The sequence below is a fragment of the Polyodon spathula genome, chromosome 12 (genome assembly GCF_017654505.1).
Source record: "Polyodon spathula isolate WHYD16114869_AA chromosome 12, ASM1765450v1, whole genome shotgun sequence".
Classification (NCBI taxonomy): Eukaryota; Metazoa; Chordata; class Actinopteri; order Acipenseriformes; family Polyodontidae; genus Polyodon; species Polyodon spathula.
Window position 1 is genome coordinate 7534172 of NC_054545.1, and position 26130 is coordinate 7560301.

Sequence of the window (26130 nt, forward strand, 5' to 3'; positions counted from 1 at the left end):
TATATCATTGTCTTTTATTATCACAAGAATATACATGTGCTCACTAAAAGTCTTAGATCTATAACTAAGTTTTCCAAACAGTCTATCATTTTGAGGACCATTTACACTAGAATTAATTAACATGGATAAAGATAAATGTATAGACTTGATCAAACCAGCTGATACAGACTTGATTTCGGAGAGGACTTTGGGCTGTTTGGGCCGACACTAGCTAGGTGGAGTTTATATATTCACACACACACACACACACACACACACACACACACACACACACACACACACACACACACACACACACACACACACACACACACACACACACACACACACACACACACACACACACACACACACACACACACACACACACACACACACACACACACACACACACACACACACACACACACACACACACACACACACACACACACACCTCCAGCTGGTATTTTGCTTAGTCTGTCTATACTTTAAACATACAGTTTTCAACAGAAGGTTAACACTTTGAACATTGCATTTTATTATATGCAGTTACAGTACTTTACTTCTCAACCCCAACAACTAAATCCCTGATTTGAGATCTTATTTGAGTTGCATGATTTATTTTGCAGAATGGCTGGTGTACTAAACAGCAGGTTTTCAGTTTGAATTGCACAATAATGCATCATGTTTGTTTTCAGATCACTGAATCTTTTGGCACTCCCTTCCATTTTCACATTTAAGTTTCTTAAATTTAAAACTGTAATTATTATTAGTAGTACTTGTTTTAAAACATAAAACAGTAAATATTTAAACATTAATGAATGGCCAAATTCTTACATATCACAGTATTATGATTTATATGGGAACATAGGAAAAACCTAGAGACAAATTAGTCTCCGAATTTCAAAATCTCTAGTGAGTTTACTATAAAAGAGAAATCGTGCCATGACAGAAACACGTGGTACCACCCAATATTCCATACTGGCATGATAAAGATGATGTAAACTGAAAGCCATACTGAATACTCATTAAGGACACAATATTCTCACACTACGTTCACTTTCTTACTTTCAAGGTTGCTATCCTTGAAGCCAGATGCTTAGCAGATCTGGGGATAATCAACTGGACAGTGCTGTGTACTGAGAGGTGACCTGACATTGAACTCTTATTAAACTGTAAAGTTTGCTATAACTTACAGTAAGTAATGTTGTTGCGTACAGATTTTAACTTGTACTTCATGTATGCATCTAAGCTTCAATATTTACGATAAAATCTTTAGAGCGCATGGGAAAATGCACAGCCCTATTCAAGTACAATTACAGACCAATTCATATTATGGTTTATGCTCTTCTTTGAACATCTTAACATATTCTTTCTTTTTTTTTTTTTTAAAGTTTCCTATGAGCTGGGAAGTGATTATGATTGCTACAGAAACACAATGTGTGGTCTGCCTTACATAAAACATACATTCTATATGCCTTTTATAACCTCTTACTGTGTCTTTCAGTTGCAATGACATTTTTACTTTTAGCTACATTCATGAAATTGCAAAGGAGAACCAAGTCGTCACAGTTCTTAAAATCGGCAATCTGAGAACAATTTCCTGAAATGTTTCAAAGGATTAGGACTGAACAGTTAAAAAGGTGAAACTAAGGAAGTTCATTTCACATGACCAAAAGTAATACAACTTTCAAATTAATCCCCATGATGGCACACATTTTACAGACAGACATCCTTTATGTTGTCTTTGTAGCTGGAATCAGAATTATAAACACTCCAACAAAAAGACATTTTCTGAATTTTCATATGCTTCTGGATTTAGAAAATAAACACAAATAAACCCAATATAAAATTATTAATATGATTTAAGTAAAATAAAAAAAAAAAACAGTAAATGCCAGTTTTAAGCTGCAAAAACAACCCTGTAATACACCCAATTAAGGAAATAGCATAATCATCACATACAATATGGAAGCACTTTCAATAAAGAGTAATGCTAGAGACATTACTTGAGGTGACTTCATTTTATAACAGTTGATTTTCAAGTAATAAATATCATTCATAATGCAATAGTGCCAAATTCAGTAATACTAACTGAAACATACAGGTAATGTAATAAATTCAATCACAATGTTTTGACAATAAGTCTTTTTCAATGTCTTCAAACATCAATTACGTCACTGTTGGTATATCTACAAGAAAAAAAATTATTAAACTATCAAGTCAGTTTTTGTTTTCTTGTCTGGTCATTACTGTAAAAAGGCAATTTGTCAAATAAATGTATCATGTTTCTTTGTAGCAAAAAATGGAATATAAAATATACGTGTAAAAAAACAAGGCACTGTGGCATTAGTCTTCTATATTTTGGTTAAATAAAAAAGAATGTCGTATAAATATTGTAGCTATCACTTAAATGGTTAAAAAGGCTTTTTATACTAAATCTCCTGTTGGTCTGTGAGATTTTGTGCCATTAGTCGAACAGTTGTCCTGGCTGGTATCAAAATCAGGTGAAGCCATTCTTTTGTCTGGTGCTGTGGAAAAATGATACAGAAATCTTTTTTTTAGAAGGCATTAAAATTGTCACTTACACACACAAAAATAATGACTGTATCTTGTAATATACAAAAGCTGTAGAAGTGTATTTTGGCAGTGTACTTCCCCTGTACAGTACGTTAGGAAGTTTGATTGAATTGTACCACAGAACAGAGAAAGCCACTGACTATGTACGGTATGTGTTAAATGGCTTCCATCAACAAACCAACTGGTCTGGAATCCAGGAGGCATGTTAATCTTGCAGTGATAACTATGAATTGTAGGGTTCTTTTTATTTTTTATTATGTGGGGAACCATTTTAATTTAAACAGAAGATTGTTTCAAGATGTCAAGACCTGTTTAAAAAATATCAAGAAGTGTTTACTGTAACAACATTTAAACACTATCATACTCATTTATATCTTTCTATCAATCATAAATGAACACATGTCATTAAAAAATCCATGACATACAATTTTTAGAATGATCTCTTTGGGTTGGAGTTTCATGACATATCTTGTTTATGCCACAAATGTTTACATTTGTTTTAAATAAGAGATCAATAAGAATATGCTGATGCAAGACCAACTCATTTGAATGTACTCTATGACAATCTATTACTTTTTGCATCCTTCAGACCCCTGTTTTGTAAAGACTTTATGACTCCTCATCTAAGTATTAGTTTACTTCCATCTTCAAATATGTGGTATTTTGTGAATGATGTTGTCTTGTACATAGAACGCCCTTGCAATATAATTGTATTGCAGTATAGCACAATGAAACAAAATAAACAAACAAAGATGTAATGACTGGAGTGGTATAAGTAATTATTACCAGACGGTCTGAAATGTAAAAAATGTAGGGCAGTCTACTACAGATACCAAATGTAACCTAATAAAGTGAAATTTGAATTTACATTACATTACATTAAGAATGAACTTCAATGTTCTATATTCTACTTACAGCTGTTGTCTGTAAGAAGGGAGCTGGACAGAAAGCTATTTTGTCCTTGTATTGAAGAAGAGAGATTGGCAAGACGGGCACTTCGAGATGTTGCATCCATCTTCATGTCCTGCATACAGGGAACATTAACCAACCCAATAACATACTGGTCAATCCTGCTTAGAGTGTATTTTAGGTTCAATTTACAATGACACTGGAGGTAGCATGCTATGACTGTAGCACTATTATTTCTGAAAAAAAATCTACTTGAACCTGCCCTTTTTTATTATGACACAGGTTTACAACAGGCTTTAAGAACCGTGCTATACATTAAAAGTGAAGTGTATTAAAATGGGTGTTTACACCAACTTTGTAAGATGTAAAATTATATTCCAGAAACATTCTAATTTTACTTACCTAGTAATCCTGGCCACCCAAGCTAACAGCAGGTGTAACAGAATCGTTCTACTTGTATGGTTAAATGCAATTATTTGTTAAATATTTCTGCTAGTAATTGCACATATTGTTAATAATGTGTTTCACCCGGTTATCCCTCATTAGCAAACCGATCATCAATATCAAGCTTCACGTTAATATTTATAAAACACAGTCACATTTTTAGTTTTGCCTTGGTCTGGAAGGATTTTAATGTTTAAAAAAAATCATAATGATAATTATTTTTAAGATGTAGACTATAGAAACAGAGTAATCACGTGGTATAGCTTTCAAGATGTCTTAACTTAGAAAGATGATCTGTACAATCGTAACAAAAAAAAAATTATTGATACCAGTATGTTTGTCATTTAACAACAGAAGCTTTTTTCTGTCTGTATATTTACCAGGTAAAAAGAACACATTCCCCCCAGGGCCAAGCATATGAAAAAGCTTTATGGTAATAACATGAATTCTGCTCAGTAATTGCAGTCATGTCCTTCAACTCCTTGACAGGTATTAATTTTAAACAACAAGATGTTAACTTAAAACTATGTGCATTTGTTTTAATCACAAGATTGAACAAGAGTAAAATGCATGCTTTGATTACTGATTTATGGTTGCTTTGAATCCCTTAGCAACCATTATTAGAAGAAATTACCTTACCAGGTTTTATTTACTCAAGGGTGGGGTTAAAATGTCAGAGGTCTTTTGTGTTGGTCCTGCCCCATTCTCCAAGATTCTGAGACTGAGAATGTGTTTACTTTGCAAGAGCAGGGTGATGCATTATCGTTTTATTGTTCAAACTGCATCCAAGAAGCAATGCAATGCATCTGAGTAAGGGAAAACTTGCATGCACTTTTTTTTTATTTTAATTATTTTTATTTATTTAATGTTAACCCTTAAACTGCCCAGTTTATCTGATGCTGAATGTCAACCACTCAGGGTAACTAACAGACTAACAGCATGACCTTAATAGACAACCTGGTCAAATTTTCACGGAAACAGCACATGCAATAGATTGTTTGAGTGTTACGTGAAGCATTTATCTTTGTGAAGCATTGCACTGCAGACAAATAGAACAACTGCAATGACTGATGTCAGTATGATTGGTATGACGATATGGGTTCTTTTTTATGTTGTGTAATGACCTATTTTATACTACACAATAAAAAACAACATAGTTACTTTTTTGTTTTTCACAAATATCAAAAAAACACAAAAAAAGCTAAATTAATCAGGGTGAGCTAAATTCAAACAATTTCTATGAAACTAAATGAAAACTGATACAAAATAAAAAGCGCACTTGGCATTCTGTTAGCCAAGTACACAACTTGTATAATGCATAACCCGTAACCTCCAAAAATGTGAAAAATGATACTTACTGGGTAGGCATCCTTACGTACTGTATCTACAATATATTCTAAGAGCTCACAATTGGTAAAGACTGAATAAAATACGCATGATATTAATAATATGTCGTGATACAATTAGATATGCATGCTTTGTTTGTTTTTTTATATTTTACCCCATGAATACTCATGTATTAGTGTTTGCAATTTTAACAATCCACGGGAGACAGTGTGTATATACTAACCCTATATTCCTGGATTCTTCTTTTTGATTCCTCCAACTGATGTTGCAAAGTGCCAACAATTTCTTTGTATTTAGCATACCTCTGCTCGATCATCTCCCTCTGTCTCTGTGAATCCTGGAAAGAAAGAGCAATGTTGTGTTTATTATACATCAGAAAAATGATTCTAATGCATAAAGCATTTTCCCATTTTGATATATACTTGTAGAGTACACACATTCTTTCAATCATCTAATAAAGTTCTGGTGACTAGTACAGATATATAAATAGGTATTTCAAGATATTTCACGATTAAAACATAATAACATTCAAAACAGATAATTCTCTATACTTATTATACTCCTAAATATTTAAATGCTTTATCTGAAAAGCAGTAAATGCTAAATTGTAGATTATTTTTTATGTCCACCTTTCAATTCTATTTTCACCATCAGTGATTTATCAAACAAAGTAAAATAAACGTAAAAATAACAACAGACATGTGAAATGTCCCCGTCTTGTACTGAACATAGCGATCTGTAGCAGAAATATTTCCAAGCTGGTGTCTTTTCTTTGAAGACATTTTAAAGAAATCATGCACTTTATTTCGTGTGTGCAATCATTTACCTGAAGCCATGTTTCTAAATGCAGCATAACAGGTAGTGATAAAAAAATATGTATATTTACACTATTCTTTCAAAAATGGGGATTTTCACCGGGAGCTACATATTACACTGCAATGGGTAAATGTCACGGAAATCATGAAATCTGTGATGAATATGAAAAAAATGCAGCCTTACTTAATTGCAAAAATATGGCTGTATTTTGGTCTCTTGACTGCCATAGTTTATAATAAAAAAGAAATGTGTGTTAGATGGATTTAATAATTTAAAAAAAAGAAGATTTAAAAATTAAGATAAATTTAAATAGGTACAATAACTAATTGCACTTCATAGAGCAGTCAACATGACCACATTACCTCCATAAATATAATGAGTGTGTCTATATGCATTCTGCTTTCTATCACTACAGTAAAGAGTAGGAAGTTGTAATTAGGTCATGATACTAAGTGCAGATTAGTTAATCAGAATCAGAATGGATCCAAAGGCTATGCAGAACAGACAGTGTTTGAACATTACACCCCACATCAACATTTTATTTTGAATCTGACCCAAATCTCTTATCTGTTACACGGTTCAAGCAAACACATTTGTCTGCACACGACCAGTGCCAACTAGGCACAGGATTTCATAAGGATTAGCACTTATCTACAACGTTAAATCTGCCAGTTCAAAAAGTAACAACTTCTAACACTGACATAAACTAATTGTAAGGAAATGGACAAGTACAGCAGAAGGGATACATGTTCCTGTACTTAGTACCTGTTTACTATGGAATTAATGTGTGTTCTGTATGATTCTCTATTGTTGTTTCTACTTAGATCCTTATCTGCCAGCAAACATGCTTCTGAAAAGACTGCTCAGTCTGGCTGTGGGAGTGAGGTGGAGATGCACAAGTATTCTATTGTGGACTGAATGATTGTGCAGTGAATCCTGAGCAACACCAATGATTCCCCACCTCACTTCACCACAATCAGCCTTGAGGAGTCCTCTCAGAAGCATTGTCTGGAATAGTTAAACAGGCAATAAACTAAATATTAAAGGCAGCTAGAGAATACAATATAGTATAATAGTAATGAAACAATGAAATATAAACTTACTATAAAAAAAAATCATCTGCCTCTGCCTACAGAATACATTATATTGATAAACCATCCTTATATTCACTGAAATTTAATTTTAGAAAAATTGCACAGAAAAGAAAAAATATTTATAAAATGAGCGCTTCTGACAGCATCTTACTTCCAGGTCTCTGAAGTCTTCTAACAGATTGAGCTTTTCAGGAACAGATTCCAGATGGTCCAGAGCTAACCGGGTACTCTAGAAAAAAAAACTAGAAAGTTAGAAATATATTTTGTAACGATGTGTAATGCATATCACAATAAAACATCAAATCATGATGCATTTACTGATCATTAACCTGTATTTAAGGTTAGTATTTTTTCATAGTTTCAATAAATCTTACACCGTGACATAATCTTCATGCCTCAAAGCAGAAATTGACTATTTCAAAAGAGTTGGTGTAACTTTGTTTTTGTAAACTAAACATATGCTGAATTTTGCCTAATTTCCACAATGAGCAGGTGAACCAAATAAACTTAAACAAAGAGTTTGGTCAGACAAAACAGGATTGTTTGTTCTTTAATTTCTGAGGAAACATGAGTTTAGAAGGAAAGGTTGGCAACCTACATTGCATGGGCAACAATTCTCTGAAACTCGATTAAAAAACGAAGGCCATATTTGTGGTTATTTGCTTTTGTTTTGGCTGAACTTTTTTCGTGATTAAATTCCAATAACCCATGCTTAAAGACCAAGTGAGGTATTAAACTGAACGAACACAAAACTGGCCAAGTGTTTTGCAAATGGAATGTATGCTAGGTAACCCCATAACAAAAAAAAAAAAAAAAAAAGTTGCTTACTAAGGAATACCAGTCATGAAATTCCTAGAACGTGGTTGTGTTGAAAAATACATTGCATGAATTAGCAAAGGGAATGACATTGCCTCACACACAGAGAGTATACAGTATTATCTGTCTGGTGATTATGACTTCTTGCATAACAAAACCAATTGGTTACTGATAAGAGTTGCTGCTAGAATTGTAGACAAACCACATAGTGCCTACATAAGACAATGGCTTTGCATCTTACTTTAACAATATACTGAAACTACATTACTTGTGGAATCAGAATAGACTTTCTGTTATGGAAGATGTCAATGCCTTTGAAATGAAACAATGGGATATTTCAACCCTGTAATCCATTTCTTTGATAATTAATTCGGTGATTGATATTTACAAACACACCTTCCCTGTTAAACATACAGAAACGTTGGGAAGTTGGCTCTTTGAGCAAAAAACACACACACACACACACACACACGTGTCTTGCACACAAATCTTACTGCTGACATCTCCTGGCATGTCAAAGTTTATAGACTGTTGCCTTTTATTTAAGCTTGCATGTTACTGGACAAAGTCCGCTGCCATCTGGTGATGCCATCTGGTACATTGTTTATTGGCTTACTATGTGGTGTGCACATCAGAATGCGTTGGACACAATCAGTAAACTATTCTTTGCAGTGTTAAGTTGGCTCTTATTACAATGGTAACAGCATGCTGATTTTTTGTTTATTCCAGTACATGTGTGTGTAGGGGGGCGTCAAGCACCACAAGAGAAAGGGGGGTGCAGTCCAAAAAGCTTGAGAACCACAGTTCTAGGTGATCTATATTTGCTATGGATCTATAAGCCTCAGCAGTGTAGTTGTCTTAAGACCATAGAGGTAGAGGTTTTAAGTCCATCTCTTCTTGCTGACTGTGCATTTTATCACAACAAGCTAGAAAGCAGTTACATTTAGAACAACTCCAGTACTTAAATGCAAGCGAATTATTATGGAAATGAAGAGAAAATTAATTAATTATAAAAGTGAGTCAAAGGTTACTGAAGATCCGTTAGATAGAGATAACCATTTTTAAATAAAGCAAGATCAGAATGTATGCACCTGTCAAAGCAGCTTATCTGTTGCATTTTAAAGTACCTAGTTATAAACCATCTTTAGCCATTAAGTAAATTACTGACGTGTTTAAAGGTTAATGGTAATCTTCTTTCAGTGTACTGCAGGCAAGGTATGTTCATGTATTTGTATACCACACAAATAAACCTGTTAAGAATTAACCTTCTTAAATGGTAATGGCAGATAACAGCACGCAGCTTTTTAAACACTTACCATTTCTAACTCCACAATTCGGTCCTTTTGCAAGAAAGAGACAAAAAAGTTATTTAATATAAAAGTCTTAACATTTTTATTCCAATAAAGTTCAAAGGAATTGTGTCCCTGAGGGATTTTATTAAGAACTGAGTACAGTTACAATCAACACCTGTTCTGCTTAACTAAATTTCTCTCATGATTTATTCAGTTGTAGTTATTTATTTTTTTATTTGTTTATTTAGTGGGTGCCTTTTTCCAAGGTGACTTACAGAGACTAGGGTGTGTGAACTAGGCATCAGCTGCAGAGTCACTTACAATAATGTCTCACCCGAAAGACGGAGCTCAGGGTCACACAATGAGTCAGTGGCTGAGCTGGGATTTGAACCTTACTGTAGTATCAATTAACATTTAAAACCACAAGGTGTCAAAGAAGCGATTTCAACTTCAGTGGTTTAATTTAAGATCAATGTGGAGCCATTACCTAGACATGCTGTGCACATTGAGCATGATGTAAATCCCCTGAAAGGTGCCATCTTAAGCCGGGCTTGTTAACTTAAAGCATCTATCTTTTAATCTAAGACCTATGTCACCTCATCTCTCCAGTATAAAATGTTTACATAAAGAGGCTAGTTACAAAGTAGCTCATGATTCACATGGGAAAGAGCAATGATAATTCATTTTAATACACTGTAATTAACTGCACTGGTGGTTGTATTAGAATGTCAAACTTGAATTCTGTCAACTAAAAAGGGTCTGAACCTTTCTTAAATAGAACTCTTTCAGAGTGAATTATGTTCTTCTTATAATAATATACAAGAGCTGTCTGAACTTCTGCTCCTTATCTGCCACTCATGTAAGCACCTATGAGAAATTCCACCCTGGACTCATAATTACAATTACCAGCTTAAGCAGTCCATTTTCTCTTGATTAAAATCCAAGTCAACATCTTTAGGGACTAATTAATTATACAACACAGTTGGCAGATGCAACACCATAACCACAGATGTTCCAATAGAACTTGCAGATATGTCTCAAAACAACATATCTGTGCTATTGCAGTAAAACATCTTGTTACAAAATGATACAGTGGAAAATTATTATTATTTTTTTTATTATTAAAACAAAACAAAATAGAATGTTGCCTGGAATAATATTTTATCAAAGCACTACAAAAAAGTCAGCTTTAGGAGCAAAGTCAAACATTAAATTATATTAAAAAAAAAAAAAACCTCACCTGAAGCGTTCTCATGTCTTCATCTTTTTCACGTGTCTTCTCAAGTAAATCTAAAAAAAAAATTATTATTATTATTATTAAGGAATAATGTACACTCAATAGTGCAGAATAGTGCTCTCTTGCTTTATGTAACCAGAAACCCTCGATAGAATTACAGCCTTATATAGTGTTGGTGTATATTATTTGTTATAATATGATATAACAAACAAAAATTATAGATCTAGCAATGTTTATTTTAACAACTGAAAAAGTGTTGTGAATAAGCTAAAGATGTTTAGTTTTTAACAATTCATTTTAAAAAACATTTAGTATTTTTATTATTTGATTTTTTTTAAATGTAAGTGGCTTGGTGGGGCATGGTGAAACTACTGCTTAACTTTCTGCTTAACAATCCCACTTTAGGTGGTAAATTTAACTTCAGAAAGAGTAAATATTGGCCTGTTAAAGAACATTCAGTTATTTCAAACTTGAGTTTAAATTCCTGATACCAGACTGCTACACGCTTCAATGTAACCTTTGCCCCTTTACTTGCAACTACTCCATGCTGATATGACACTTTTGCCCAGTGATATTATTTAGGGAGTGGGCAGTACCAGTTGCCAGTGCATTTTTGGATATTATCAATGTCATACCAAGCTAACATACTGTACTTTAAATGCATAGAAAAAGTCTTAACTTTAGACTAGCTCACCACTAAGATGCATTTAAACATTTTCTTTTATTTAGACACAATTTTCCTAATTTTGGAGGTATAAAAGAGAATGTCCACTGTACAAGTGTATAAGTTTCTGTACTTGCATGGTGCTGTTAGATGACATGCATACTATAAGAGACAGTGAGGTATTTTAAATTTATCTAAGCAGCAGCACTTCTAAATATCATCACTGTTTAAACAGTTAATAAAGGACCCAAGGTTATGAAAATCAAACATCCAACTTAGTCTCTATAGTTTACTCCTGGATGTAGAAATATGAAAAAATTATTTTAGGAGTTAACTGACAGTAGAGATCTGCCACCGTTTAGATCAACTGAATAGACCCCAGTGTCTGTTGAATCACTACTCATGTTGGCATTAAATCAATCCTATTTCTTCTGTAGTCACACTTTAGTTTAAAGTTGAAGCAACAGAAAATCAAAATTTAGACTTGTTGTATTTAGAATCAAGCAACACCATCTCTGTGTCAACACCTAGCAGGGTTACATCATGCAGTATATGTTTTAAAATAAACCAGGTACAACCAACCCAAATGGGGAACAGTTTGACAATTCCAACATAAAACAACTATAACTATTTACAAATGAATAAACAAGTGGCGTCAATGTAGTTTGTGCAGCGATTTTAGCAAATGTTGGGAGGGGTGTAAACTAGCATAAGTTTTGCTTCATAATTTAATTGAGAGTTCAAGTTAATGGATCGTGAGCATACCTTGCTGAATCTTATTCAGTTTTTTAATCCTATTAATTATTTTTTAATAAATAAATAAATAAATAAAAAAAAAGGAGAGTACTTCCATACCTTTGAATGATATCACATCATTTCAAACGATATGACTGATGGGGGAAAAAAAGCTAACGTCCCACTGGGAGGCCTGAATGTGAGGCTGCCAATTTTAAATTGTTGTTTCTCTTGGAATAGAGCTTAGAAAAAATATGCAGTGTTTCTCCAAAAATCAAACTACTGTGTGCTAAATTAAATCAACATTTTAGCCACTTGCAAGCTTTTTGGTGTATTATATTCGGATCTACTAAAAAAAAAAAAAAAAAAAACCACACACACACAAAAGAATAAATGCAGTGAAATCTTTAGTTTCTGCAAAATGTAAATCTGTGTCTTTTGTAATTGCTTTAGAGTTTGAATAACTTACACCCTATATGTGTAATTAAATTGCTGTTTACAGGCATAAAATACTATAAGGGTATATTAAGTTTATTCTACAAAATGTAGAATAATTGAATTGCAATTTCAAGAGGGGTTGCAATGGAATTATTAAAGCTTAAATAACACCACTACACATTATCTTTTTAGTAGGCTGCTTTTCAAACGAATAGCTAAGCTATACAAATACATACTAGATTCATGTAATGTATTGTAAATATAAACATGGTAAAACATGGTTTTTACTATTGTTACTATTTAAGGCTTATTGTTTTGGTTTGTTCTGAATTATTATTATTATTATTATTATTATTATTATTATTATTATTATTATTATTATTATTGGCCAGTCAGGTGATAAAATACAGAATTGCTCTGGTAAGATGTGTCAATGTCAGCAGTGATGTGGAAAAAGAAGCAAGTAAGTTAAAGCCTTACCTTTGACAGCCTCATCTATCAGAGTGCCTGCAAGGTGGGAAATCGCCCCAAGCTAGCAAGCAATAATGCAGTATTGAGAAAGGCCCCCAGTAGAATGTACGCTAATAACGCAAACTCTTTGTTAAGGAGTCTAGTTTACTGGAAGTAATGGATTCAGTACAAGAAGAAAACAACCTGTGAAACAGCTGATCTAATTAAACAAATTGAAAACACCACTGTGCACTCAGCATGCAGCAGAAACACGCATCTTTTACTGTTCCATATGCATTAATAAAGTTTTTCTTTCCCAGAAATTAAGAGAGTTAAATGGTCTGAAGAATGCTGAGTTGTCAATAAGAAGGGGCTACAGCCATTAAGACATGCTGTCAAGTTCGGTAGCAAATTTGTTTTTGTGCCATTATCCAAAAACGACTGCCAATGATAATTTTAGTATCTAACACATCAACTGATTTCAGTTACTTACTGGGTTTTTGCAGTTTTGCAGCTTAGAATATGTTATGTCTGTTGCAGTTTCTTTTTTACATACAGGCTGGACAACTAATTAGAAATGCCTGCTCAATCGTAAACAATTACATGAAAATGGACAATCCTCTAAATAACATATCTGACATTTACAGAGTCATGATTGACTAAGCAAACTCAGTTGGCAAGACAGGCCCTTAGTTGACAGGTGCTTCCAAATATAATCAGCAAGTATCCAAAGTAATCACTCTAAGGCAAAGACTTTGCTGCAAACTTCCACCATCAACTTCCAAGGTTGTAAATCAATACAAAATCATCACTAAATAAAATAATCATTTAATCTTTGTAATGCGTTCCATGAAACTCTTTCAAAAAAGTCTTCTATCGTCTGTGCATTAAAACTGGAGATTAATTCATCTTGACCTATAAGATCTTTTTTGAGGCAACCCGTGGCATTGCATGGCTATGCAGTCTTGATTTCTTTTCTTAGTAAGTATTTTTAAAACTCTTGGAATAATGCATAAAGTTAATCCAAAAGATACTAAACATGAATGTCCCAGGCAGCAGCACTCTTTGCTAACTAAGCTGTTCTTAATAGAACAGGAGTTCTACGAATCGATTTAACTTTAACAGAAATGTTCTCAGGAACGAGACAGCATCACAGTGCCAAATGTGTACTCAGTAAACAATTAGGGTAATTTTAAAGGACAACTAGTTAATTTTGCTTCATGTCTAGAGCCGACAGCAGATTATACTGGCCAATGTCAGGGGTCACAAATGGAGATTAGACAAAGGGGCATTCAGAAAAGAAAATAGGAGGCACTTTTTTACACAGAGAATCGTGAGGGTCTGGAACTAACTCCCCTGTAATGTTGTTGAAGCTGACACCCTGGGATCCTTCAAGAAGCTGCTTGATGAAATTCTAGGATCTGTAAGCTACTAACAACCAAACGAGCAAGATGGGCCGAATGGCCTCCTCTCGTTTTTAAACTTTCTTATGTTCTTATGTATTTATATGAGCAAATATGTCTCAAACTTGTTCAACACAAACCCCCCGCCCCACCCAAAAACTCAGGTTAATAAATAGATACAAAATATTAAAATATGCAAAAATTATTTTCAAATAAAACTATTTTTGATGCACAGACATCCCAAAAATAAAACAAGCCAAGTTATGTTATTTGTTCGGATGCAGCTTGTTACTGTTAAATGGGTGGGGAACGGTACCGAATGTGCTTTTTATGTTTTTTCATGCATGCATTAAGCATATGTAGACAGTTACTTTTGCCTTTCGTGAAAAATAATTATTAATGCAAACAAGAAAATAATGATTTAGTATGACGACTAAAGCAAGCAAAAATACTTGATAAATGATATAATCAGGTTAAAGTGCATGGAAAATTAGTGCCAGGCAAACCATGCATATTTTAATGTAAAGTACCAATAACCTTTATAATACCTAAAATTACGATACTAACATCACCTTTTTAGAACTTAGACCATAGTACTCTTATATGATGTTATTACGAAACTGTCTAGGAAATCTAGTGTGGAACCTAATTTTCATAACACTAAGCTATAGAAAAGAAATATTTTTTTTTTTTCTCTTTAGGATCCTGTAGTGGCACACTGTAAATGTCAAACAGGACAACAATCATTTCAGTTAAAAAGCACAGCTCTAAAATGCAATAAACAGTGCTCAACACAAGAAAAAGGAAAATAACAAAATGTACATGACCCTTATGCTATAGTAAGCAGATTGGTACGTGCTACAGCTATTCAGTCTACAACCTTGTTAGGCAAAGTCCTACAGGTCCAAATGTAATCATGACTGTCAACCTATAGAACCTGTAAAAAAAATAAATAAAAAAAAAAAAAGACCTGAAGTCAAAAGACCTTATCAATGCCAGTTTGAGGCTGGATGTTTACATAACATCCTGAATTACAAATCTTTAGTTACAGAGTACAAAAACACTTATATAAGCTTATACAATAAAAGAAACAGCTCAGCAATGCATCTTTAGACAACAGGATTCGCAAATGTCAGCGTTTTTAATTTATTTATTAAAAAATGTTGGAATTTTAAAACTAAAAACTTGTCATTTTAAACCATTAGCTACACTAGTATGAAAAGCAAGAACCAAGTTCATATAACACTGGAATTGTATATAACTGGATCCAAATCGGATTGTTAGGGGTATACTGTTTTAGGGATATACTTCAAACACTAATTTGTAACTGTACAAAACCTTATTCACATTGCATCATCATTCATTTGAAATTAGTGCTCCGTTATAAATATGAAGCAGCTTTATTGCAAACAGTTTGCATTCCTGTACACTGGCAGAATGCCAGATTAATTGGCACCATTCCACAGTGTGAAAGTACAGATGTGCAAAAAGGGTATGGCATTTTTATTCACCGGACACGATCGAGGGCTGTGGAGCGGAAGAGACCTCTGGAATTGATCAAAGGAGTGATGTGCTTTATGACTTAGAGATAAGTAAAGAGATTCCTTTTGGCTCGCGGAGGTGAGACCGAACCGATCGGTCCGCACGGCTGGGAAGCAAGCAACCATGACTCCCACCCCCCCCCCCCCCCCCCCCCCACCCTTTTCCCCCTAGATTCTAGAGGTGAGAAAAATGGAAAGATGACAGATTTAGAGAGGCCAGGGGACCCTATTGTCTGTCCGAGAAAGGAAATTAGGGGAGGAGCCCTTGTTCATGCCCCAAACCCCCCCCCACCCCAGTTACACTGTGATTCTAAGTGGGGATTCACAAGTATGGCCAACCCTTGGGGACGACTTTTTGGAACCCTAACCACTAGATTTTTGGAATTTGGTTCTGGGGTGATGCTGCTAGTGAAGGATCCCCCCGACGCACATGGCTACCTGACAGCTACTGACCTAGATTTAAGGGCTATGCACCGACGGGCGAGCGACTGGCTCTAAATTCACGAATACAGAACACCTATACACATAAGAACACATATACACATACAAAAAAAAAAAATCACAATTGTAGCTAGTCATGAAAAGAAAATACTGTCTGTTTTTGTTCCTTTTGTAGAGACAAAAGAAAAAAATAAACAAAGAAATAGTCTGGGTACACCACATGCTAAAAAAATTACATTTAAGAGTGAATGTTTATATGTGATCCAGTTTAGCATGTAAATTATTCAAAAAGAATACATCTACACATTTCTTTGTAAATACAGTGCTCCCCCTTTATAACGCTAAAGTGGGGAGCCGTAGTTACAAGTCCGTGCTATTTGTGTTCCACCTTATAACGAGTATAAAAGGGCTGCTGTAAAGGCACTATGGAGCTACGACCCTACCGTGTTATAACCAATTCGACACTATAACGAGGCGCGTTATAACGGTGAGCACTGTACTGAGAATTAGTTTAATGTACTTTTTTTTTTTTTTTTTTTAAAGATTCAATTTTAATAAAATCTTCAGTTAGTGTGTGAATGTGATTATTATTATTGGTCAACGTTATTAAAACAAAGAAGCGTCATTTTACAGAAATACAAAACCAGTGTGTGCCGCTCCCCGTCACTTTGACTAAAATTAAGGTGAAATAAACTGAGATAGACATACTGTCAATTTCCAATTATTCTGTTACTTCTTACCATATGGCATCTTTCTTTGTATTGTCTTTATAACCACATCATTGGTGTAGCATCAAAGAACATTATATTTTTCGACTTTAACAACTAAATTCTCATTGATGTCCATGTCTCTTATTTCTGTGGCAATTTCTGCGTGAACAAGACAGTGACAGTGTGACAGCCTCTCCTTTGACTCTGTACAAGTAATGACGTGCTGTGTACAGAAACATAGAAGCCACCCCCCCACCGGGCCCCAAAATGAAATAATACTCTTTGACAGTTGTACTAGCAATAGCAAACTTACGCACAAAACGTGAGAATCCATTGCACGACCGCGAGACTCTCAAAATTGTGAAAAACTGTGAGTTTCACGGGTAAACCTTGAGACTTGACATCCATGTGACAATGCTTTTTTTTGACAAAAACATTTTCTCCAAAGCTACTAAAATCTATTAATCAAGACAGAAACACCTGTAAAAACTGCTGATGGAATTTTGTTCTGTATCTATATTAAAAAACACTTGGGAGAATAAATTGTGATAATAGAGCAAACGCTTTACAAAATGACAGCTATAAGCATTTACTAGTACTTCATTTAAGCACAGGCTTATAATGACACATATATATTTTGGTCTGTTTACAATCTGAAGAAAGAGTCCAATAATTGTAATCAAGTGCAGTATATCAAGCTAATCCAAATATGAAAGTAACCCACTTCATAAAGGTAAGAATCTGAATAAAAGAACACCCTTAAATAAAAATGGTACCATGGTACACTAAATTCTTTACTGTGCTAGATTTTAGCACACATTGCTATTTGAAACACTTAAGCATGCATTTGATTAATCTTAGATCATTAGAGTAAGTGTCAGATTAAATCAAGTTTATAAACATCAGTACATCATTCTAAATTGTGTCACTACACAAGTGCAACATACCGTTCTTAAGGATTAATTCCATTTTTAATCATTTTTTTAGTCAAACCATTTTTTAAACAATCTGTAAGGCAAGCCATTGAAATAATCCTATTAATCCAAGACCTCACTGTCTACAGCACCACCAGCCAACCTGCTTTGCAGAAATACCATTTGCTGCTGTTACAAATTTTCAAACACAATCTTTATCAAATAATCTGCCAAGGGAAATTCACTTCTAAAAAGGTGTTCCCCAATGAGATCATGTATTATTTGTGTTTTTATAAACAAGGTTGCTTTTTAACAGAATAACATGCTTTTAGAAGTTCTGTTCATGTGCTAACTGTAAACCATGCAATACCACGTAAACCACCACCCAGAAAGTACTGGTATACAGGACGCTCCAGTATTGATGGATGTGTACAAATGCTAGGCAGGGCATTCTCTTGATGCAATTCATAACAGTGGTCCTTAAAATACTACAGTATTTCTATCCACTGCCACAGCTGTAAATTCAAAAATAGATCCATCAGTAACATGAACAAGGATATAAGCTTGTCCTCTATGAATTGTATGCCAATGGAATTTTCTGATATACATACAGATGGACAGATGACTTCATATACATTCAGATTCTCTCAAAAGCTTGTGCTAAAGCATTTCCAGACAAATGTTCATCATAATATAATAAGTACTTTAGATATAAGTAAAAACAGTGTGACACATGGCTGGAAAGACACACAGACAAACAGGCTGCCTCCATATACCCCTAGACTTCTTGTAATTTCAGCATAATTGGATAAGCATACAGACAGACTGTCATACAGACTGCCGGCGAGCCAGAAAGCTTGGTTCTAAGCGAATATCTCACAATAGCTGTTCTCTAAATAAATGCAAAACTAAGTTATATACAGGGAGACAGGTCTGCTATCACACAGAGCATTACAGTTCTGTGCTGCTTCTCATTTCCAGTCGTGATTACTCACAGCTGTCTGTCTCCCAATTTGTGAACTGTGGAAAATGCGGAAGTCTAATCAACATTTCCGATCTGTTCAAGCTGGTACTGTTTTTTAGAAACACTGAAATTGTATAAACTTCCCTTCGAATTCCTCAGGAAGCTAATGAAGCTTATTTGAAAATGGCTGCCTGTATGTCATGGATGATTCAAGATTGGGCAGTAAGATTTTGGGCCGTCTTTTCTCTGCAGTAATTCACGTTGCTGTTTGTGTACTCAGGTAGTCACGTCTTTTGTTGCCTATTTTAATGCACGCATCGCTATACTGTACTCGAATTTAAGATGCATAAAAAACTAAATGGTTTAAAAAGTGTGTCTTAAATTCGAAGGAATAAGGTATATATTATTCAATCAGCTTTGCGGCATTTGAAATACTACTTTTCTAAACCGAGTCTTACCAAACCAACTGTAGTCAATAGAGGTGTGTAAACAAAAGTCCAATAGTTTAATTGCATGACCAGGGATCATGATATCCCACATCAATACAGTATGTATTTATCTCCCTTCATAAGAACAAAAGACTAAGCCTTTTAATAGCTATTGATGTTCCATGAGCTAGCTTTGCTTAATTTTTTACAATGCCTTTCTATTCTGACCATGGGAATTGCATGATGAATGTTGTTGCCAAGCCCTTCTCCAACAATGAATTGCTCTCTTGTTCTCGACTGATTAAATAAATCTGTAACGAGTAGGGTTTTCTTTTTACAGTTGTAGTGACCCCTTCCTTCATCAAAGTGTATTTTGTAAATCATGAATGCGCTGTTATTTCAGTAAAACAACTTCACTAAGGGAATTGCCCAAATTGCTTTTGTGAGACAAACTGTGTACATAGTCACTTTATATTTCAAAGACAAAAAAAAAAAAAAGTCTTTATTAATGTGCTAATATGACATGCTACGTCTTAACAGAATGATGCTGATGTTTTCAGTACTAAATATGAAAGATCACGATAACCACACATTCTAAAAGTCAATCTATTTCCTTGAAGCTGGTTTTAAAGCCTTATTAAAAGTACTCTGTATATTTTAATATTTAAGAAATTTTTGAAGCACATTAAACAATTGATCAACAGTGTTTTCTGATTGTACCCATTTAACTTCTGTCATTAAAAATAAATTCAATCACAGAAACATATTTGTTCTATGTGCATTTTCTGCAGGCATTTTATCTGTACAGGACATCTGTGTGACACCTCTAAAATTAAAAATAAATAAATAAATACAAAAACAAGTCTTTAAAAGCACAATAACACCTAGTGCAGGATTTAAAAAGACCTCCCCCACCTCTACCAGCCCAGAGATTCAGAAAAATGTACCTAATTCTAAAGTGGGTCAAGGTTTTTGTATAGTGTAAATAGAACTGTTTAATTAACCTTTGTCTAGACAGCACTGGGCTGCAGACACAGTCTACATTAAAAAGTGTACAGTTAAGTTTTTGTTTGCAGTCTGCATGTATTATGTAACGTTACATCACAATTTGCTCTTATATGTTACCAAAGTTCATGATCTATTTTTTATTATCTTAACTGTAATACAGCTTTAAATCCCGATAACAAGCCTCCATTCCTGATTGTAATCTCATTCTAAATCTTGCAAGCAGAGTCTCCAATAGAAATGTAGGAATGTGCTGTCACTCAGTAGTTGGGGGCGGGTTTAAAGTACTCAGAACGAATCAATGATAGATAAAGTCGCCCTGGGTAAGGGCGTCTTTTAAGAAATAAATAATAATAATAATAATAATAATAATAATAATAATAATACTACTACTACTACAACACAGGAAGGCGGGACATTGCCAAGCAGTACTGGGAAATGTATTTATTATTATTTTTGTAGTAGGTTTTATTTTTTAATGGGAAAAGGGTAAAGTCAACGTGAATTGATTAACCATTTCCACAGTTTTTCCAGTGTTTATTGGCTATCCATCAATTTCATTTTTTTTTGTATCAGGGGTGTTTTATCGGGTTTTATCGGTTAAAACCAAAAATCTGAAGCCCTGGTTATGTTGTAGACTGAGTTTGTAGGAGGTGTGTCCAAAGCCCTAGTAAAATGTTGTAAAAAAGCAAAAACTAAGACATTTTCCACCTTTGAATTTTACCTTCTGTATCATGATAAAACCTGTCATCAAATTCAATTTTGCAGCTTTAACAGCCTCAATGCAAAATGCATATTCTATCCTAGAGTTCCAAAATCATATAAAATATAAAATTTAGTTTCAACATTTACATAATAATTAGCAACTGAGGATGATGCAGTGTAGGCAAACTTTCATCCAGCATTAACCAAATAAGCTGCTTAGCATTAACGTCCTATTCTACGTCAGCTATTTCTTACAAAGAACACTCTTTTCAGGTGCTTCCCCCACAGTGTTTAGTGTTCAGTAGAACAGATTTAACTACAATGTAAAAGCAGCTAGCAGTTCATTTCTCTCATCAGAAATGCACTTTGTAGCCCTTTTACCGACTGTTTAGCCTGAAGAGGCTTTCACCTTTGTGATTCTCTAATATATTAAAAGGCTTGGAATTTGACAAATATATATATTTTTTTCTTATTATATCAGGTTTCAATTGTTGGCTCCCTGCATTGCTACTGTAGGTCATAACATAGTTTGATTATGACTCAGTTATTTCATTGAAACAAATCACACATATTAAACCTGAATTTGACATAATATAAATCAACTACATTGCTCCAAACAATGAAGGGGTGTTCAGAGATGTGTATATAAGCATGCATGTAAATGCACGTGTCAACACAATCATTTCCAGTGTGCATGATGTGCATACATGATACCAGGCCTGCCATAGTGTTTGCGGAGATCACAATTTACACTGAAGTACTGTCATGACGTATAGCCACAAAGAGCCCTCTGGTTCAGGGGAGCACTAGGTATCTTGAACTGTACCGAGCAGGTACCTTTGTCGATCACATGGCTGCTGACGTTAGTCTCATAAACTAGTTTTCAGAGCTTTTGTTTAGTCTGCTGGTACTTCAACAAAAACTCTTTTTGAAAGACAACAGAGAATGTAGTAAATAACCAACCTCTCTTTTCTCTGTGAATCTCTTCAAGTAGCTGCTCCTGCTTTGTGATTTGCCCAATCAGAAGTTGCCGCTCTGATTCCTTATTCTGTTTGAGGCCCTTGAGCTGCTCCCGGCTCTGTTGGAGATGACGTCGCAGCCTCTTTTCTTGCCCCTCTCTCTCCTTCGCCTCCTCACACAACCACTGCAGCTTCGTCTGTAGCAAAGAGGACAAACAAGAGCGTCAGTCTTCATGTATTCAAGGTTTTGAAAAATGCATATTGCTGTATTAACCAAAAAAAAAAAAGGAACTATGTAAAATATGGTACTCTATGTTCTCTCATTTTTAGTTTTAAGGAAAAAAAGTGTTGCAAGCAGAGCATTAATCATGTTCATTAAATTTTGATCAATTTGCTTTTCATTCCAGGTTTAATGTCCAACACAGAACAATGCTGTGAAAAAACAATCACAAGTCAGAAAAATCTGCTGAAAACAAGTATAAATAAATAGAAATGCAACAAATAATGATTGTAAGGCAGCAAATGTCTCTAACACAATGTCAGTAGAGTACATAAAATCAACAACAGCAACTTCCTTGAACCCTGAAGTTTATGCTGAACTCATTATTCATTAACTATTCAAGTTCAACATCCAGAGCTCATGGGCTCATTCATGATCGCAAAGTCTATTGACTTTTCTGTAGTTGTCCACCAGACCATTTGGCAACACCATGAAACCTGTCCCCGGCTTGGATCTTACATTATTGAGGTACTGCAGAATGCTGGTGCATGCAATCATTTGTTATGTTACCAATCACCTTAGAATTTCACAGAAATGTTTATATGTTTACACGCTCACTTCAAACCACGAAGAGACTGTATTATGAAACACAGGAATACGTTGTAATTGAGAACAAAAAAAAAACAAACATCTGAACATAAAACTTTTGAGCTGAAGCCTTTTCTTATTGGTAGCACAATTTCAACAATTTGGTACAATGGGCATTACTGTATTAATTACGTTACCTTCATTTCAGCCAGCCAGCGATGAGGGTCCTTCTGCAAGCCAGGTGTAAGTGATATTGCCTATAAACAAATGTAATTACTGTAACGTGTCCTCTAGAGTGATTTTTAAAATGAATCATTAAAAAGCTGTTCTCAGCAGACGAGTTTGGTGGTGGCATTACAATTTAATTTCAAGTCAAAACAACATTGAAAGCAGTCAATCTCATGCTTTCTAATTACAGATTGCTTAGGGTTATCTTAATGCAATTCTGACAAAAAGATTGCTGAGATATAATCCAAAGGCCTTTATTTTCTTTATTGCACTACTTCATAATTCAATAGTACTGTATTACGATAACCTTGTTGCTTGTTTTAAAGCATAAAATTAAGTTAGTTATTGGCAGGAATAGTTGATCTAAATTGAAGTTCAAAACCATGTAATTTAATCCCATATTTGAAGTACTAAGTCAACTTAACTTTAAGTTAAAAAAACAATCCTTTAGGGTAAATAACTTTAACCACGGATTACAGCTAAATTATAGGTTGGTCCCTGATAGAGAACAGACTGTGGTAGGCATTGGCAATATTTCATGTAATCTGATGTAAAAACAATGTTTTTCAGAGGCCCTATGGTTTCGTTCAAGCAACATTTAAATTAGTGAAAATAATTAAACATATAAAATCAGTGATACCTTTAAATGTTATATTGAACAACTCAGTTTATTTATTATATTACAACTAATGCATAAAACAACATGAAATAATTATTACTTTGAATTGTTCATCTGAGTCCCTTGAAAAGACTTCACATGCAGAGTCAATTTCAATTCCTATTGTGCAAAGTATGGACTCTTGCTCAGTTTCCAGTAAACCAAGTTGTTCCTGGAGTTCCACAATTGTTCCTTCCATACGTTTCAGTCGATCACCACCATTGGTGACTATTTTCCCCTGGAAATGAGAAGAGTTAGATATAAGTAACAGCCCCCCCCACCCACCCCCCATTGTTTCTTTACAGGCAGTAAGATGAAAAAATAAACTTTAATTTGTTAAAGAAAATGTTGACTTTTCAAAGTTCATAAGGTTTGTCAGTATTCAAACATTGCCAATACTCAGCAGCGATACTGTAAAATACAATACCGTTGTTCGACTCTTGAAAACTAATTTTAGTTTAAAAAAATTAATAAATAAATAAATAAAAGTTACTTTTCTTCTTAGATGCTCTAAATAAAAAAAATCTTCCAGGCACACTTAACATATAGATCATCAAGGTTTGCGCTGGCTTTGTCTAAAACTGTAGAATTTTGTTTATTTTACTTTTTAATGGATTTTTTGTGCAGGTCACAATTGCAAGTTTGTATTTATAGTAAGTTGTGTAGTTTATGTTTTATGGGGGGGGGGGGGGGGGGGGGGGGCAGCACAGTGGCAGTGATGACCTTTAACTCACACAGAGTGGAAGGAGAGCACTTCTTCGGCGCAGACATCCTGCAGCCCTGCAATACATCTTTATTAAAATGTATTGGGACGTTTAGCGTGGACCTGCTATGACTATGCTGGAGGATATCTTTTTCCACCAGGTCCCATTTGCCTTTATTAAATTACCAAGAGAAGCACCACTGCAGTTTTAAGAGCATTTTGCCCTCGTAGTGATGATGCTCCAATCAGAGGTTTACAACATCCTGCCAGGAATGGATGCTGCACCTGAAGCAAACTGAAGTGACCATGACCCCCACAACACATGGGATTAAATCTCTGAATGATAAAAAAACAGCATCTCCTATATGGGCCAACGGTGAAAACAATTTGGAGCACATCATGAAGCTACTCTACCTACCAAAATGCTCAGAGATATATAGCTTTTCTCCACTAATGTCATTCAGCGAGGTCCCAAGTGTCTTCTGTATATCTAAAGAAAGAGCTTACCTCTAGCTTTAAAAAAAGACACGATACATTTCAAAGTTAACATCATTTAATTTGCAATTACCCAAAGAAATCTTTTTTTTTTTTTTTTTTATATTCAAATATCCTGTAGACTTTAATTTATTAGCTAAGGCCGAGCATAAAGGAATTGCTTCACTTTGTGAGTCAGGTTGTAATCATACCATGCCAATCACAGTAAGCTCCTATGACAAAGGAGCATGTAATTCAATGTAGTTTTATTAAAATTAAAATTTTTGTCCTTTTCAGAAGTCATATGTAAAAGTCGTTAACAAGAATAGTAAATCCTACGTAATATATATTGTTATTATTTTGTTGGTTTCAGATTTTCCTTGAAAAACACACACATTATGGTAAAGGTGAATTTAGATTTTTTCTACTGGTAGTTTATTTGAAGCTGTTGGAGAAGAATATTTCTAGAACATTTTTGCAGTCACTTCAGTGCTGTACATCCAGTCAACTTCCAAAAGACATATGAAGTAATTAAGCTGCTAAACAGAGATTTAACCTAATGTAGTACCAGATAATCATCATTTAAAATTAAAATACATGTTAGCTAATTTATTTTGTTTAAAACTGCACATTGAGTCGTATGCATTGTGGAGAAAATGTACGGAATGTTTTTGTTAGCTACAATTACTTTAAACGGGTCGTATGCCATATGTACTGCTTATCTAAAGGTATCTTCATAAAACCTGGTTATTTAAGATTTCATTTTCACTTACACTTGCAAATAAAACTATTGATTTATAAAAAAAAAAATTCCATGTAACTCACTTAAAAATATTATTTTAAAAGACAAAGATGTATAAATGTGAGAGCAAAGCTCTTAAAGCCGTGTTTCTCCACAATGACAGACAGCCGTAATGAATCCTGGCTCTCTGTAAAGGTTGAGGGGAGCTCACCTTTTCTTCCAGCTCCTGCTTCAGCAGCTGGTACTTCCTCTTGAGCTTACTGTGTCCCTCTTCACTCTGGGTTAATTCCTCTGTCAGTTTGTCACATTCAATCTTCATCTTTTCCAGCTGCCGACGCTGTGCTTTAACTAAGTTTTTGTCCTCTGTTGCTTCAGCCTGAAGGAAAAGAAAATTATCCACCTGTTTTTCACTGTTGATAAACCTGATTGTATTACAAGTAAATTAACTAACAATACAAGTTGATATTAAGTGCAGTACTTCGTACTGTCTTAACTTCATAAAATAACCATCATTAACAACATTTCTAGTTTTATTTAATGTCTAGTAAAGAATTTTATATTTTAACAAGCATGCATTATTTGTGCTACTATACAGATTGTGTTTTACTTCTGAATACTATTACTTGGGAATGACTTCTGACCC

At 34.4% G+C, this 26130-nt stretch overlaps 1 protein-coding gene across 1 annotated transcript in view; it reads right to left on the minus strand.

Annotated features, from left to right (window-relative positions):
- Positions 1–405: 405 nt before the first annotated feature.
- Positions 406–26130, minus strand: part of LOC121324941 (centrosomal protein of 128 kDa-like) — a 42552-nt gene continuing 16827 nt past the window's right edge. Inside the window, exons 15-24 of the mRNA XM_041267153.1 lie at positions 25699–25863; positions 23630–23806; positions 22880–22939; positions 21879–22071; positions 10521–10570; positions 9305–9328; positions 7324–7401; positions 5486–5599; positions 3478–3586; positions 406–2513 (exon numbers count right to left, since the gene is read on the minus strand). Of these exons, the coding sequence (XP_041123087.1) occupies positions 2413–2513; positions 3478–3586; positions 5486–5599; positions 7324–7401; positions 9305–9328; positions 10521–10570; positions 21879–22071; positions 22880–22939; positions 23630–23806; positions 25699–25863 (1071 nt within the window). The 3' untranslated portion in view covers positions 406–2412. The remainder of the gene's footprint in view (positions 2514–3477; positions 3587–5485; positions 5600–7323; positions 7402–9304; positions 9329–10520; positions 10571–21878; positions 22072–22879; positions 22940–23629; positions 23807–25698; positions 25864–26130) is intronic.